This window comes from Phyllobates terribilis, unplaced genomic scaffold, assembly GCF_046119375.1.
Source record: "Phyllobates terribilis strain yellow unplaced genomic scaffold, ASM4611937v1 Scaffold_11__3_contigs__length_659146591, whole genome shotgun sequence".
Lineage (NCBI taxonomy): Eukaryota > Metazoa > Chordata > Amphibia > Anura > Dendrobatidae > Phyllobates > Phyllobates terribilis.
In genome coordinates, this window is record NW_027362771.1 from 385457348 (window position 1) to 385471916 (window position 14569).

General features: G+C 48.9%; 1 protein-coding gene across 1 annotated transcript in view; it reads left to right on the forward strand.

Moving 5' to 3' along the window:
- The first annotated feature begins 4147 nt into the window (after positions 1 to 4147).
- Positions 4148 to 14569, forward strand: part of NEDD4 (NEDD4 E3 ubiquitin protein ligase) — a 155356-nt gene continuing 144934 nt past the window's right edge. Inside the window, exon 1 of the mRNA XM_073652994.1 lies at positions 4148 to 4312. Within this exon, the coding sequence (XP_073509095.1) occupies positions 4271 to 4312 (42 nt within the window). The 5' untranslated portion in view covers positions 4148 to 4270. The remainder of the gene's footprint in view (positions 4313 to 14569) is intronic.

The window sequence follows — 14569 nt, forward strand, 5'->3', positions numbered from 1 at the left end:
GCAGCACCTGGTGCATACTAGCCCCCTCTGGTGGAGAAATGTGGTGTTGGATGCAAAGGTTGGGTCCCGACCATCACGCTGTTCTTACCTCAGAGGAGGAACACTACACTCCATTATAGAAATGCAGCATCCCTGTGGCGGTCGAACCCTCAGGGGCGCCACACATGGATAGAAGTCATTATGGTGGACTGGTGCAAATTGAGGAGCAAAGGGGAAAGTGTAAAATGTGATCAGAGACATATCACCAGTAATTCATTAGTGCTGCACATTATACCAGAGGAGAATCTAGGTTTTCCTGCACCTCGGGCAAGAATTCAGTTTGGCACAACCTCCCATAGCGAGCATAAGCGGTTTGAGTAATATTCGACCGCTCATATACAATTTTCTCACTTAAAATCATGTGCCAATGAGCAGCTCTTCCTGATTCTGGCAATGTTCAGCGAAATATTACAGCCCCTGCTTAATTGAGAGAAACAGAAAGAGAAGTTAGTTGGCATGTGACCGTAAGTCTGAAACTCGCATATGAATAGTCACTGGTCACATGATGACCACTGCAACTGACAGAGCCGAATCCTGACAGTGAGTATATTACATGTTAGAATTGGCTATGCTACAGTACTTAATTTTACAATTGAGTTGAGCAAAGCAGCACGTGTCTAGTCGGCATATAATACATATCGCATACTTGCAGTTACATGATCTCCCGCTGTCGCCGCCAGCATCGAAGAATTCTGATAGCGCAGTGTGCACACTGAAGACTCAGGAAAGTCTGCAGTCACATATTAACTGCAAACTTTCAACACAAACCTGGACCGCCCTTTTAACCCCTTTACGACATAGGGCGTATTAGTACGTATCTGTGCCCTGGGCCTTATGGACCAGATACGTATTAATACGCCCTATCTTTAATGCAGCACCGCGACCGAAGTCGCGGTGATAGCATTAAAATTCCGGTGCCATCTTACCTTAGGGTAGATGGCGCCGGCATCTCGGGGGGTGTCGCCGCCCCTTCACACCCACGATCGCTGTGATTGGCTGTTCAATTCTGAACAGCCAGTCACAGCATTTCTCATTGTTTCCGGCAATCAGATTGCCGGAAACAGTGATGTGCAGCCTAGTATCGGTGCTCCTAAGAGCACCGATCCTAGGCTGTTGCCTAGTAACCCCAGCCCTCTCCCCAAACTGCTAGGATTGGTGCGATCGCCGATCAAATCGATCGCACCGATCACAGCGGGACAGCGCGGTAACAGGGCGGTCACCGGCTTGTGACCTGCCTGTCACCTCCACATGACCCCCTGTGATGTCATAGAAGCCCCAGCCAGCTCTGATTGGAGCGATCGATGATGACATCGATCGCTCCAATCAGAGCACCTGAACACAGGTGACAGGGCGGTGACCGGCTTGTGATCTGCCTGTCACCTCCCTGTGGTGCGTGCCCAGGCCCCAGCCATCTCTGATTGGTGCGATCGATGTCATCATCGATCGCACCAATCAGAGTACCTGACCGGGAGATGACCGGCCTGTGACCTGCCTGTCACCACCCTGTAACCCCCCTGTGACCGCCCTGCAGATCCTCACACTTGGTGAGGATTTCTACAGAGCAGTCACGTCTGATCTGCACTGTGCTGGGCCTTGTAGTGCCACAGAATCTTCTGTTACACTACAAGACCTTTCTCCTACCTGCTCCAGTCGCTGCTGCTGCTCCGGCATCCTGCTGCGTTCTCCAGGGTCCTGGATCTCCTGCTCCGGCATCCTGCTGCTGTCTCCAAGTTGCTGGGTCTCCAGCTTCGGCGTCCTGCTGCTGTCTCCAGGGTCCTGGTTCTCCAGCTCCTTATCCTGCTGCTGCGGATCCTGCTCCAGAGCCTCTTCCAGAACCTGCTGCTGATCCTGCTAAAAGAAGAACAGAGAAGACTTTGGTCCATCTCTGTTCTCTCCTCACCCACCCCTCTCACCCCCCCTCCTCCTCTCCCCCCCTCCTTTTACCCCCAATCCTCCTCCCCCCCAGTTTTTTTTTTTTTTCGTGCGTCCTGCAGCGGCCGAGCGCTGAGAAGTGTCTATGTCACTGATCAACTTCCGTGCTCGCTGCTTTTCAGGACTTTTTCTTGTCCCTGTCAATTCTCCCCCCCACCACCACCTTTGCACCACATCCGCGCACACACCCAGCAGCTGCCGAGAGTTGATTGGTGACATAGTTCACCGATCCGCACTCGTGCTCGCTGTTTGCACCACCTACGGTAGTTCCTTTTTTTTTCAGAAAAAAAAAAGTTCACACCAAGCACACTGACACACACACACACACTCTAAATAAAGTACTGACACACATGCACCACATACACGAGAAAAAAAAAAATGTCTGGCTCATCCCAAACTCGCTATTCAGCGGAGGAGGCATACGCTATTGTTGCATCCGACACTAAGACTGACAGCGAGGGCGATGATCCCACATTTCTTTACTTTTCCGACGCCTCATCGTCCTCCTCTTCATCCTCCTCAGGTGCTGCTGGACCGCCCCGCAGTCGTCGCAGGAGAGATGATGTTCCAGCGCCCCCCACTACTGACCCCATATGGACCTCGCCCCCCGAAAATTTTGAGCCACTGATTCCTGATTTCGTGGCGGAATTAGGAATCAAGTTTGACACCACCGGCCTCACAAAAATAGACTTTTTCAAAGTCTTTTTCTCTGAGGATTTTATAAACCTCATGGTGGGCCAAACTAATTTGTATTCTCATAAATTTTTGGAACAAAACCCCTCTTCATCATTTTCTAACTGGTCTACTGTAGACGCAGAAGAAATGATGAAGTTTTGGGGCCTGGTCCTTCATATGGGGATCCTGAAAAAAACAGAGGTTCGGCAATACTGGAGTGTTGACGTTTTGTATAACACTCCAGTGTTCCGAATGGTCATGAACCAGACACGTTTTGAGGCCAACCGCAAGTCCTTGCATTACCAAGATAATGCAAGGTGTCCTGCACGCGATGACCCGAACTTTGATCGTCTTTTCAAAGTTCGGCCGGTCATCGAGCACTTCAACAAGTTTGGTGAAGTGTATGTGCCCCAAAGGGACATCTGCGTGGATGAGTCCTTAATTTCTTTTAAGGGGCGGCTTGGATTCCGACAGTACCTGCCCAGTAAAAGGTCCAGGTACGGGATCAAGCTGTATAAACTTTGTGAGAGTACCTCAGGGTACACTTACAAGTTTAGACTTTATGAAGGGAAGGACTCCCGGACTGAACCCCCTGAATGCGCCCCTGTTCTGGGAGTGAGTGGGAAAATTGTGTGGGACTTGGTGCACCCACTGCTGGATAAAGGTTATCACCTGTACGTGGATAACTTTTATACAAGTATCCCGCTCTTCAAGTCCCTCTCTGCGCGACATACCGCAGCTTGCGGTACTGTCCGCAAAAATCAGAAAGGCCTCCCAAAGACGCTAATTGGGCAGCTGCTCAGAAGGGGTGAGAGCAGAGCCCAATGTAGAGACCACCTATTGGTGGTCAAGTACAAGGACAAGAGGGATGTCCTTCTCTTGACCACCATACATGGTGATGGCAGCACCCTCAGCACTGTAAGAGGTTCCACTACACAGGTCGCCAAACCAGACTGTGTAGTGGGGTACAACAAGTACATGGTGGGAGTTGATCTCTCTGATCAAGTCCTCCAGCCGTACAGTGCTTTGAGAAAGGCCAAGGTATGGTATAAGAAGCTGGCCGTGCACATTGTTGAGATGGCGACGGACGAGGGCTCAGGAGCGGGCGACGGACGAGGACTCAGGAGCTGGCGAGGAACGCGGGCGACGGACGCGGGCTGAGGAGCGGGCGACGGACGAGGGCTCAGGAGCAGGTGAGGATACGGAAACCATCAAGTCTGACACCTGGACTCTGGGGCTACCATGATAGACCCAACAATCGCCAGAAATGCAGCATGCAGGATTCCACTAAGTAGATAGGGTTTTTCCCTTTGCCAGCAGTCGCCACTCCGTGGGTAGGAGGTCCGCCATGCACGTGCGACCACGGCTACATCCACACTGCTCCCTGCTGTAGCGACTGGCAGGACATGTCACAGCACTATAAGACGGGAAATCACGATGAAGCGAACCCGGTTATACCTCGACAACTCGGGCGACACTGGCAGAGACGCACATCATCACGTGACGCTAGGAGCGCGCATGACGCCGAGCTGCTGGCCGGCGGGGGCGCGCTCAGTGGGTGAGTTCAGGAGCGGAAACTCTGGAGTGACAGAAGCATCACCCGGACGGGCTCGGGGCGAGTAGCATGGCCTTTTCCATGGAGGTACTGGGACTCCCGGCGGACGAGGTGAGGCTGAGGGCACTGGGCTGTGAGGGAGTCGGGCGGCCTAAGGTTATGATCCGGGATGCTGGGCGCCGCTGGCCGGAGCTGGGCACCGAGGGGGCGCTATGTGCGCAGGGTCCTGTGCCGCTGTGGGCGGTCATGTGGCCTCACAGGAGAGCAGGTTGTAGGGGAATCCCAAGTTTTCTGGAACACTTAAAGTAGTGATGTCTCATGGTGGTGTCATCAGGCTGTGAGTGCGCCCCTGCGGGTATTACTGTGGGGGTGGCGTGCGCGGACGCCCCTGCGGGTATTACTGCGGGGGTGGCGTGCGCGGACGCCCCTGCGGGTATTACTGCGGGGGTGGTGTGCGCGGACGCCCCTGCGGGTATTACTGCGGGGGTGGCGTGCGCGGACGCCCCTGCGGGTATTACTGCGGGGGTGGCGTGCGCGGACGCCCCTGCGGGTATTACTGCGGGGTTGGCGTGCCCGGACGCCCCTGCGGGTATTACTGCGGGGGTGGCGTGCGCGGACGCCCCTGCGGGTATTACTGCGGGGGTGGCGTGCGCGGACGCCCCTGCGGGTATTACTGCGGGGGTGGCGTGCGCGGACGCCCCTGCGGGTATTACTGTGGGGGTGGCGTGCGCGGACGCCCCTGCGGGTATTACTGTGGGGGTGGCGTGCGCGGACGCCCCTGCGGGTATTACTGCGGGGGTGGCGTGCGCGGACGCCCCTGCGGGTATTACTGCGGGGGTGGCGTGCGCGGACGCCCCTGCGGGTATTACTGCGGGGGTGGCGTGCGCGGACGCCCCTGCGGGTATTACTGCGGGGGTGGCGTGCGCGGACGCCCCTGCGGGTATTACTGCGGGGGTGGCGTGCGCGGACGCCCCTGCGGGTATTACTGCGGGGGTGGCGTGCGCGGACGCCCCTGCGGGTATTACTGCGGGGGTGGCGTGCGCGGACGCCCCTGCGGGTATTACTGCGGGGGTGGCGTGCGCGGACGCCCCTGCGGGTATTACTGCGGGGGTGGCGTGCGCGGACGCCCCTGCGGGTATTACTGCGGGGGTGGCGTGCGCGGACGCCCCTGCGGGTATTACTGCGGGGGTGGCGTGCCCGGACGCCCCTGCGGGTATTACTGCGGGGGTGGCGTGCCCGGACGCCCCTGCGGGTATTACTGCGGGGATGGCGTGCGCGGACGCCCCTGCGGGTATTACTGCGGGGATGGCGTGCGCGGACGCCCCTGCGGGTATTACTGCGGGGGTGGCGTGCGCGGACGCCCCTGCGGGTATTACTGCGGGGGTGGCGTGCGCGGACGCCCCTGCGGGTATTACTGCGGGGGTGGCGTGCGCGGACGCCCCTGCGGGTATTACTGCGGGGGTGGCGTGCGCGGACGCCCCTGCGGGTATTACTGCGGGGGTGGCGTGCGCGGACGCCCCTGCGGGTATTACTGCGGGGTTGGCGTGCGCGGACGCCCCTGCGGGTATTACTGCGGGGGTGGCGTGCGCCGCTGCCCCTGCGGGTATTATTGCGGGGGTGGCGTGCGCCGCTGCCCCTGCGGGTATTATTGCTGGGGTGGCGTGCGCGGACGCTGCCCCTGCGGGTATTATTGCTGGGGTGGCGTGCGCGGACGCCGCCCCTGCGGGTATTACTGCGGGGGTGGCGTGCGCGGACGCCGCCCCTGCGGGTATTACTGCGGGGGTGGCGTGCGCGGACGCCGCCCCTGCGGGTATTACTGCGGGGGTGGCGTGCGCGGACGCCGCCCCTGCGGGTATTACTGCGGGGGTGGCGTGCGCGGATGCCGCCCCTGCGGGTATTACTGCGGGGGTGGTGTGCGCGGACGCCGCCCCTGCGGGTGTTACTGCGGGTCCTATGGGAGGGGGTGGCGTGGGCACCCCTGCACAGGCCCTCCTATGGGAGGGGCACGTGTAGACACCGCTGGCAAGGAGTGTGTGAGTGGCCTGGCCAATCTTCTTGTTGGCGGGGTGCGGGGGCGGCAGCGGCAGGTCATCCAGGCAGTGTGTGTTGCTGCTGGCGGGGGTGTGTGTAGCTGTCCCCAGCAGCCCCCACCAGTGGAATGTGTGCAGGAGCCCTGACAGACACAATGTTCAATATCACAGGTTCCTTTCACTTGTGGCTGCGTGTTTGGCAGATTGTATCCTCCTGATGTGTCTGTTGGTAAATATTTGTGTTTCTCTGTAAAACATAACGTGTAACATGTTTTCATAGAATTCTACAATGCTTAATTGGAGGAGTTACTTGATACCTGGATGTCACCGTGGCACTCCACTCTGGGCCCTGTTCATCAAAGCTTTTACGCCAGTATTCTGGTACAAAAAGCTTTGAAAAGTTGCATAATTTGGCGCAACTAGAGTCTGTGCTGAAATGATGGAACTTTTGCCGTTCTCACACCATTTTCATGTGCCTTTTCATGATTCGGGATTGTCTGATTCCATCGCGCCTTTTTATTTTGCCCATCGTGAGCAATGGCGGTCTTAATGTATCGGGCCCATTGTCTTCAAGTAATTTTTTAAACCAAAAACTAAGAGAGCCTAAAAGCAGAATCTCTTCAGTTCTCCCCTCTACCTTCTGACATTGTCTTAAATAGCTGCACGAAAATGGCACATATTAAAACACGCTTGGGCCACTTTCACATGGACCATATTTTACATCCATATTTGTAATCCAAAACCAGAAGGAAAATCAGAGGAAAAGTATAATAGAAACACGTCACCGCTTCTGTATTTATCACCCACTCCTGGTTTTGTCTTACAAATGCTGATGTAAAATACTGACCGAATACTGAATGTGTCCTCAGACTGTGGTACACACCCCATTAACATTGATTGTAAACTTAGTCTCACATTTCCAGGCATAATAATTGAGAAATCGCACAACCCAGAGTTCTAGGTAAAGACACTCCAGCCTTGTAATTTCACGGGGACTACTTAGCATTCCAGACATGTCTTTTTAGTATCACCTACTTTTATTGCCAAGGATCTCATCAGCACATGGACTTTGGTGCCCATCTGCTAGTTAAGCTTTGTCTCTCCTTGCGCCCCTGTTTACACTAGTTCCACAAATAAAGTCCTCACACCTATAACATTGAGTAAGCCCTTTTTTCTGTGCAGAAAATCCACAGTATCAGTTGTTATTGCAACTGTAAAGATCTCCATTACACATTGAGGGAATTTTGCGCAGAATTAGAAATCCCCATTATTGTAGTTGTTTCATTGCAATCTTTACTCTTTGCAGTGCAAAGGATCAAATCCTCAAAATATGTAACACATGCCGACTTCGGTGAAATTAGATGTGGTAAATCTTTATTCTTCAGCATGTGTATTCACCCTGTCATGGCTTAGTCACAGTATTTGGAACCCAAAACCCAGAGCAGGTGGAAATCTTTCCATTAGGCCGGGGTCACACGAGCGGCTTACACTCGGCCCAATGTTATACTATGCAGCAGTGCAGATCTGCAATTATTTTCTCATGCTGATTTAGTGTGACTCGGCTCCTACACACCCATACAAGTCTATGAGTCCGTATAAAACATCAGACTTTCTGCAGCTCTCCCGCACCTGTGCTGCGATTCTGTCATGTGAGAGGATCAGAGCACAGACACTTGGCTCACGCTCGCAGCAGAGCAGGAGCCGAGTGTCATTAGCATATCGCATCCGATGCCATATGCTACTGTGATTCCAGAGGGTCTGGTATGTTGGTATGTGTGGTGGTGCCAAGTTCAGGTCAAGAGAGCCATTACCATCCATTTTCGGCCTTAACTTATGCCCTCAAAGCTGACACTAAAGTTCTACAGCATTCCATTTAGCCAAAGGAAGTCGTTAATAAGTCACTCTACAAGTCTTCCCTTTATGCCACGGCCCCACTATCAGTATTTGGAGTCAGAGCCAAAACCAGGTGAGTAACAATCAGAGAAAAGGTATAATAGAAACAAGTCACCAATTCTGCATTTATCACCCACTCCTGGTTTTGGCTCCCACTCCTGAGAAAAAATACTGACCGAATGCTGATAGTGGGGCCATGACCTTTATACCTTTTCTCTTTAAAGGTGCTCCATCACAAGATTTTGCCACTTCATCTGAGAACTGTATAACGTAGAGACAGAGACCCTGATTCCAGAAATATTACTTACTGGTCTTCTTGTGGCTTTGATATTCTCCTCCTGATAAAACGATGATTTCTTCACTAGAGGACTAGTAAACCTGCTGCCATATAGTCTTCCAAATTCATGAGTTCTGTGTAACCCCGTCCCCACCTCTGATTGACAGCTTTCTGTGCACTGCATAGGCACAAACTGCCAATCAGGTATGTGACTGAATCATATATTTTTTTTGTCTCAAAGCATAATGGAGCCATGGACCTCATTCTCGTGGCCTTATTTCAGATCTATATGTGAAGCCTGAGTACGACCGCCATAGTGTAGATCAGGGGTCTCAAACACACAGCCCTCGGGCCCCTGAGATAAAACGCGTCCAGCAAGCCAGAGGCATGCCGATGTCCGTGTTCCTTTTCAACTGAATGTGTGTCCTCAGATGCGCATTCAATTGTAATGTTTTGCAGTGCAGAGATCAGCTCTCCGCACTGCAATATAAGTACCAGCCACTGGCCAATCAGAGGCCAGCAGCTGACGTTGGCGTCTCGGCGCGGCCGCACGTGAATCATTGATAAGCGCCCTGGTTGTGGAGGATGAAGGGGAAGCTTCTCGCTGAGAGAGCAAGGTCAGGTGAGAAGAATTTTTTTATTTGTGCGTGTAAAGAGCGACAGGACTGCGGATGTTGTTACAGGATGTGAACCAGAATTACTATATGGGGCTAATTGTTAAACTATTTTACTGTATGGGGCCAATTGTAGGGTGGGGTCAAAAAAGAGGAAAACTATTTAAAAAAAATAAATAAATAAGAATGAAAAAGTAATGAAATATTTGCCCACTAAAAATGCTTTTATATAAAAATTGACCTGTACCATAACCCATATGATAAACACCATTAAAAACAATAAAAAAGATGCCAAATGATCATATTGAAAAAATAATGATATCACTGAAAACGTTATCTCCCTCAAAGAATGAGGTCTCCATAATCAAAATTTTTGTATATGCGGCCCATTTACCCGGCTGAGTTTGAGACCCCTGGTGTAGATGGACTCATTTTGATAATGTATGAAAATAGGAGTAGCCTTTGAATATAAAACAAGTGTTTCTATTCATTGACAGCACAGCCTCCAAACTTGAGATGCTTCGTACTCAATGGCCCATATATAACAGTGTTGTTACTTATTTTTATCTAGCAATGTTTGTCTTTTCTTTTTCTTCTTACAGAATAAATACAATACGTATGTACATGTACAGTTAGGTCCATATATATTTGGACAGAGACAACATTTTTCTAATTTTGGTTCTAGACATTACCACAATGAATTTTAAACAAAACAATTCAGATGCAGTTGAAGTTCAGACTTTCGGCTTTCATTTGAGGGTATCCACATTAAAATTGGATGAAGGGTTTAGGAGTTTCAGCTCCTTAACATGTGCCATCCTGTTTTTAAAGGGACCAAAAGTAATTGGACAGATTAAATAATTGTAAATAAAATGTTCATTTCTAGTACTTGGTTGAAAACCCTTTGTTGGCATTGACTGCCTGAAGTCTTGAACTCATGGACATCACCAGATGCTGTGTTTCCTACTTTTTGATGCTCTGCCAGCCCTTCACTGTGGTGGTTTTCAGTTGCTGTTTGTTTGTGGGCCTTTCTGTCTGAAGTTTAGTCTTTAACCAATGAAATGCATGCTCAATTGGGTTGAGATCAGGTGGCTGACTTGGCCATTCAAGAATATTCCACTTCTTTGCTTTAATAAACTCCTGGGTTGCTTTGGCTTTATGTTTTGGATCATTGTCCATCTGTAGTATGAAACAACGACCAATCAGTTTGGCTGCATTTGGCTGGATCTGAGCACACAGTATGGCTCTGAAGACATCAGAATTCATTCGGCTGCTTCTGTCCTGTGTCACATCATCAATAAACACTAGTGATCCAGTGCCACTGGCAGCCATGCATGCCCAAGCCATCACACTGCCTCCGCTGTGTTTTACAGATGATGTGGTATGCTTTGGATCATGAGCTGTACCACACCTTCGCCATACTTTTCTCTTTCCATCATTCAGGTAGAGGTTGATCTTGGTTTCATCTGTCCAAAGAATGTTCTTCCAGAACTGTGCTGGCTTTTTTAGATGTTTTTTAGCAAAGTCCAGTCTAGCCTTTTTATTCTTGATCCTTATGAGTGGCTTGCACTGTGCAGTGAACCCTCTGTATTTACTTTCATGTAGTCTTCTCTTTATGGTAGATTTGGATATTGATGCGCCTACCTCCTAGAGAGTGTTGTTCACTTGGTTGGCTGTTGTGAAGGGGTTTCTCTTCACCATGGAGATTATTCTGCTATCATCCACCACTGTTGTCTTCCGTGGGCGCCCAACTCTTTTTGCATTGATGAGTTCACCAGTGCTTTCTTTCTTTCTCAGGATGTACCAAACTGTAGATTTTGCCACTCCTAATATTGTAGCAATTTCTCGGATGGGTTTTTTCTGTTTTTTTGCTTAAGGATGGCTTGTTTCACCTGCATGGAGAGCTCCTTTGACCGCATGTTTACTTCACAGCAAAACCTTCCAAATGCAAGCCCCCACACCTCAAATCAACTCCAGGCCTTTTATCTGCTTAATTGAGAATGACATAACGAAGGGATTGCCCACACCTGCCCATGAAATAGCTTTGGAGTCAATTGTCCAATTACTTTTGGTCCCGTTAAAACAGGGTGGCACATGTTAAGGCTATGTGCCCACGTTGCGGAAATGAAGCGGAAAATTTGCGCTTCATTTCCGCGTGTCCTTTCCCGGAAAAAGGCATGCGGAATTTCGCAAGCGTTTATGGCGCGTTTTTCGCGTGTTTTCGACATGCGGAATTGCCTTGCCTTTTTTATTGCATTGCAAAGGCAATTCTGCATGCGGAAACGCAAAATTAATTGACATGCTGCGGATTTTTGTGCGCATAAAAAACGCTGCTGAAAAATCCGCAGCATGGGCATAGAACTTGAGGATTCTCATAGGGGACCATGGGGTGCGGATTAACAAGCGTTTTACAAGCGTTTCCGCTGCGGAAATTCCGCATCAAATACGCTTGTAAAACGCTTCGTGGGCACATACCCTAAGGAGCTGAAACTCCTAAACCCTTCATCCAATTTTAATGTGGATACCCTCAAATAAAAGCTGAAAGTGTGAAATTCAACTGCATCTGAATTGTTTTGTTTAAAATTCATTGTGGTAATGTCTAGAACCAAAATTAGAAAAATGTTGTCTCTGTCCAAATATATATGGACCTAACTGTATGTGTATTGGCACGCGCACACATACTAATCATTGAATTCAGGGTTTTCATTCAGTCTCATTGTCACAGGTACAGTATATAAAGTCCATTCCCTCGCTATGAAGTTTGCCTCTACTAACATTTATATAAGAACTGCTCACTCTAAAGAGCTCTGTGAAATAGAGCATAGTACTGTAATAGAATGTCACCTTTCCAACGGTCAGTCTGTGAATTTTCTACCCTCCTAAATATTATATAATATTAATATATATATATATAATATTATATTATTGAAAGGTGAAATCGTTTAGGAACCCCAGCAACTCAGCCATGAAGTAGAGACTACATAAAGTTAGCGAGTGGAGTCACCCAGTGCTGACGTGCATAGTTCATAAAAGTCAGTAATGTTCTGCTAACTTAAAGGGAATCTGTCACCACTTTGGAGTTATCAGACCTCTACTATGGCCATGCAGGGTATAGAAAAGTAAATCTATACATACCTGTATGGCCCATAGTAGAGGTTTGATTGCAGATAATCAATTCCTAAGTTACTGTCACTTTCCGGCGCCTGCGAAATAGAACCCTACAGCGCAGTGCACAGAAAGACTGGGCCGGGATGAAGCAAAGCGCGATCTATGTGAGCTGCGCTCTGCGCGTGCCCCGGAAATCAGTGAGAACCGTACACATCACAGAGCCCTCTGACGTGCAGGGGAGGGGGGGAATATGATAATTAAGCATGTAGGCGGGGATTTTGGGGTAATAATAAGCACATAGGCGGGGATTGCTTGGTGTCCCCCGGACGTCAAGCCAGTACAAAATAGAATTGATTAAAGCGCTTTTCTCTGCAATCAGACCTCTACTATGGGCCATACAGTTATGTATAGATTTACTTTTCTATACCCTGTATGGCCATAGTAGAGGTCTGATAACTCCAAAGTGGTGACAAATTCCCTTTAATAACCTTCTCTAGGTACAAAACGAAAACCAGACTGCAGACTTATAGAATAGGATGTCATAAAATTCCCAATACTTACCCCAATATCTAAGATAACAATATTGGCAAAAGTGACACCAGATTTAATACAAGATTGCTACTGTATTTCATGATCTGTTCCCAGCCAAATGATAATTCTCCTTACATTATATTGCACAGTACATAAGCTCAGGAAAGGAGATGGGTTCTTTGCTTTGTGAAGTAAAAAGTCAGTGAAGGGAAATATATCTAATTTGATTAATTTGGGGCCTATATGTGTGCAGGAAGCAAGGTAAAAGGGAGGAAGTAAACAGGAACTGGCTGGAGGAAGGTCCGCACAGGCACAATCTTACAATATCAAGAAAAGGAGATCTATTACTCAGCACTGGCCTATGTATAATTCTTAGTTTATTCCAGTTTTTAGGATAAACCATGGCCAAAAAAAGTTGCAAACTGAACTTGACACATTTCCATTAAAATGTGTCTCATCTTCTTGTAACTTTGCATGTTTAAAAGGGGCAGTAAAAGTGGATATAATATCCAAGGAGATGGTACAGATTTTGAAACGATGGGGCATATTTATCAAAGCTGTTGAAATGTGCATTTACAATGTATGGTTAGCAGGAATAAGCGTTCCTAGGAATACTTGTTTCCCAATAATAACACTGAGGCTTTGTTCACATGCAGCGTTTTTGCTTTTTTTTCTGCAGCCAAACTCGCTTACTTGACAATTAAAACGTTGTGTTCAAATGTAGATTTTGCAGAGCGTTTTAGCTGTGTGTTTTTTTTTGTTTGTTTTTTGGTGCAGATTACATGTAATTTGACTACAGTACATTTTTAACAAAGTTAGTTTTATTCACCAAAGGCACAGTAAAAAAAAACAACAACTTTCTATGTAAAAAAAAATAAAAATAATTGCTGGAGGATCTGACATTCTGCAAGCTTCAAAACACTGCAGTTCTCAAAGGCTGAGTTCACACGATGCGTTTTTCATGCGTTTCCGCGGCGTTTTTGCAGTTGCGTAAACGCAGCGGAAACGCATGAAAAACGCATGGTAGAAGGGCAGCAATGTTCCCCAATGGAAATCCGCATGTGCTGTGCCCATGATGCGGATTTTTCCGCAGCGTAAACGCTGCGGTCAAAAATCCGCAGCATGTCAATTAATTTTGCGGAAACGCTGCTCTTTTGCCGCCATTGACTTGCATTAGACCGCATGGAATCCGCATCACTGTATATGTTGATGCGCTTTTCATGCGGTCTAATGTGCGGATGGTACCCGGGTGTGGATGAGAGGACTCTCATCCAGACCCAGGTACCAAAAGAATAAAATAAAAAATATATATATTCTCACCTTCTGACGGCCCGCGCTGCGTCCTGCCGGCTTCCCGGGCACTTCGCGGTTGAATGAAGAAGGACCTTCGCTGACGTCAGAGTCATGTGACGGGTCACGTGACGCTGACGTCGGAAGGTCCTAAAGTCTTCACTGCCGGCAGCCGGGACCGATGAAGCAAGACACCGGGGGCCATCAGAGGGTAAAGTATAGATTTATTTTTTATTTTTTGACATTCACACACTATATAAATCCATGCCTGTTGCATGGATTTATATAGTGTGAAGTTGACAAGCACTTTCCAAGTGATGCTAAAATCGCTTGGGAAGCGCTTGTCAACCCACATGCGGAAATGAAAGTGAAGACCGCTTCATTTCCGCATGTCCCTGGCAGGAAACCGCATGTACAATCCGCATGTACAATCCGCATGTACAATCCGCATGCGTTTTTTCCTGCCAGAGAGATGCAGAAACGCTCAGGAAAAAATCCTGAGCTTTTCTGCATCGTGTGCACATACCCTCAAATTCTTTCAGAAAGAAAAGCGTGTGCATAAGATTTCTGGAATCTCATAACTTTTGCTTGTAGTGTAAAACGCAGCTTCTTATTTGCATAAAAA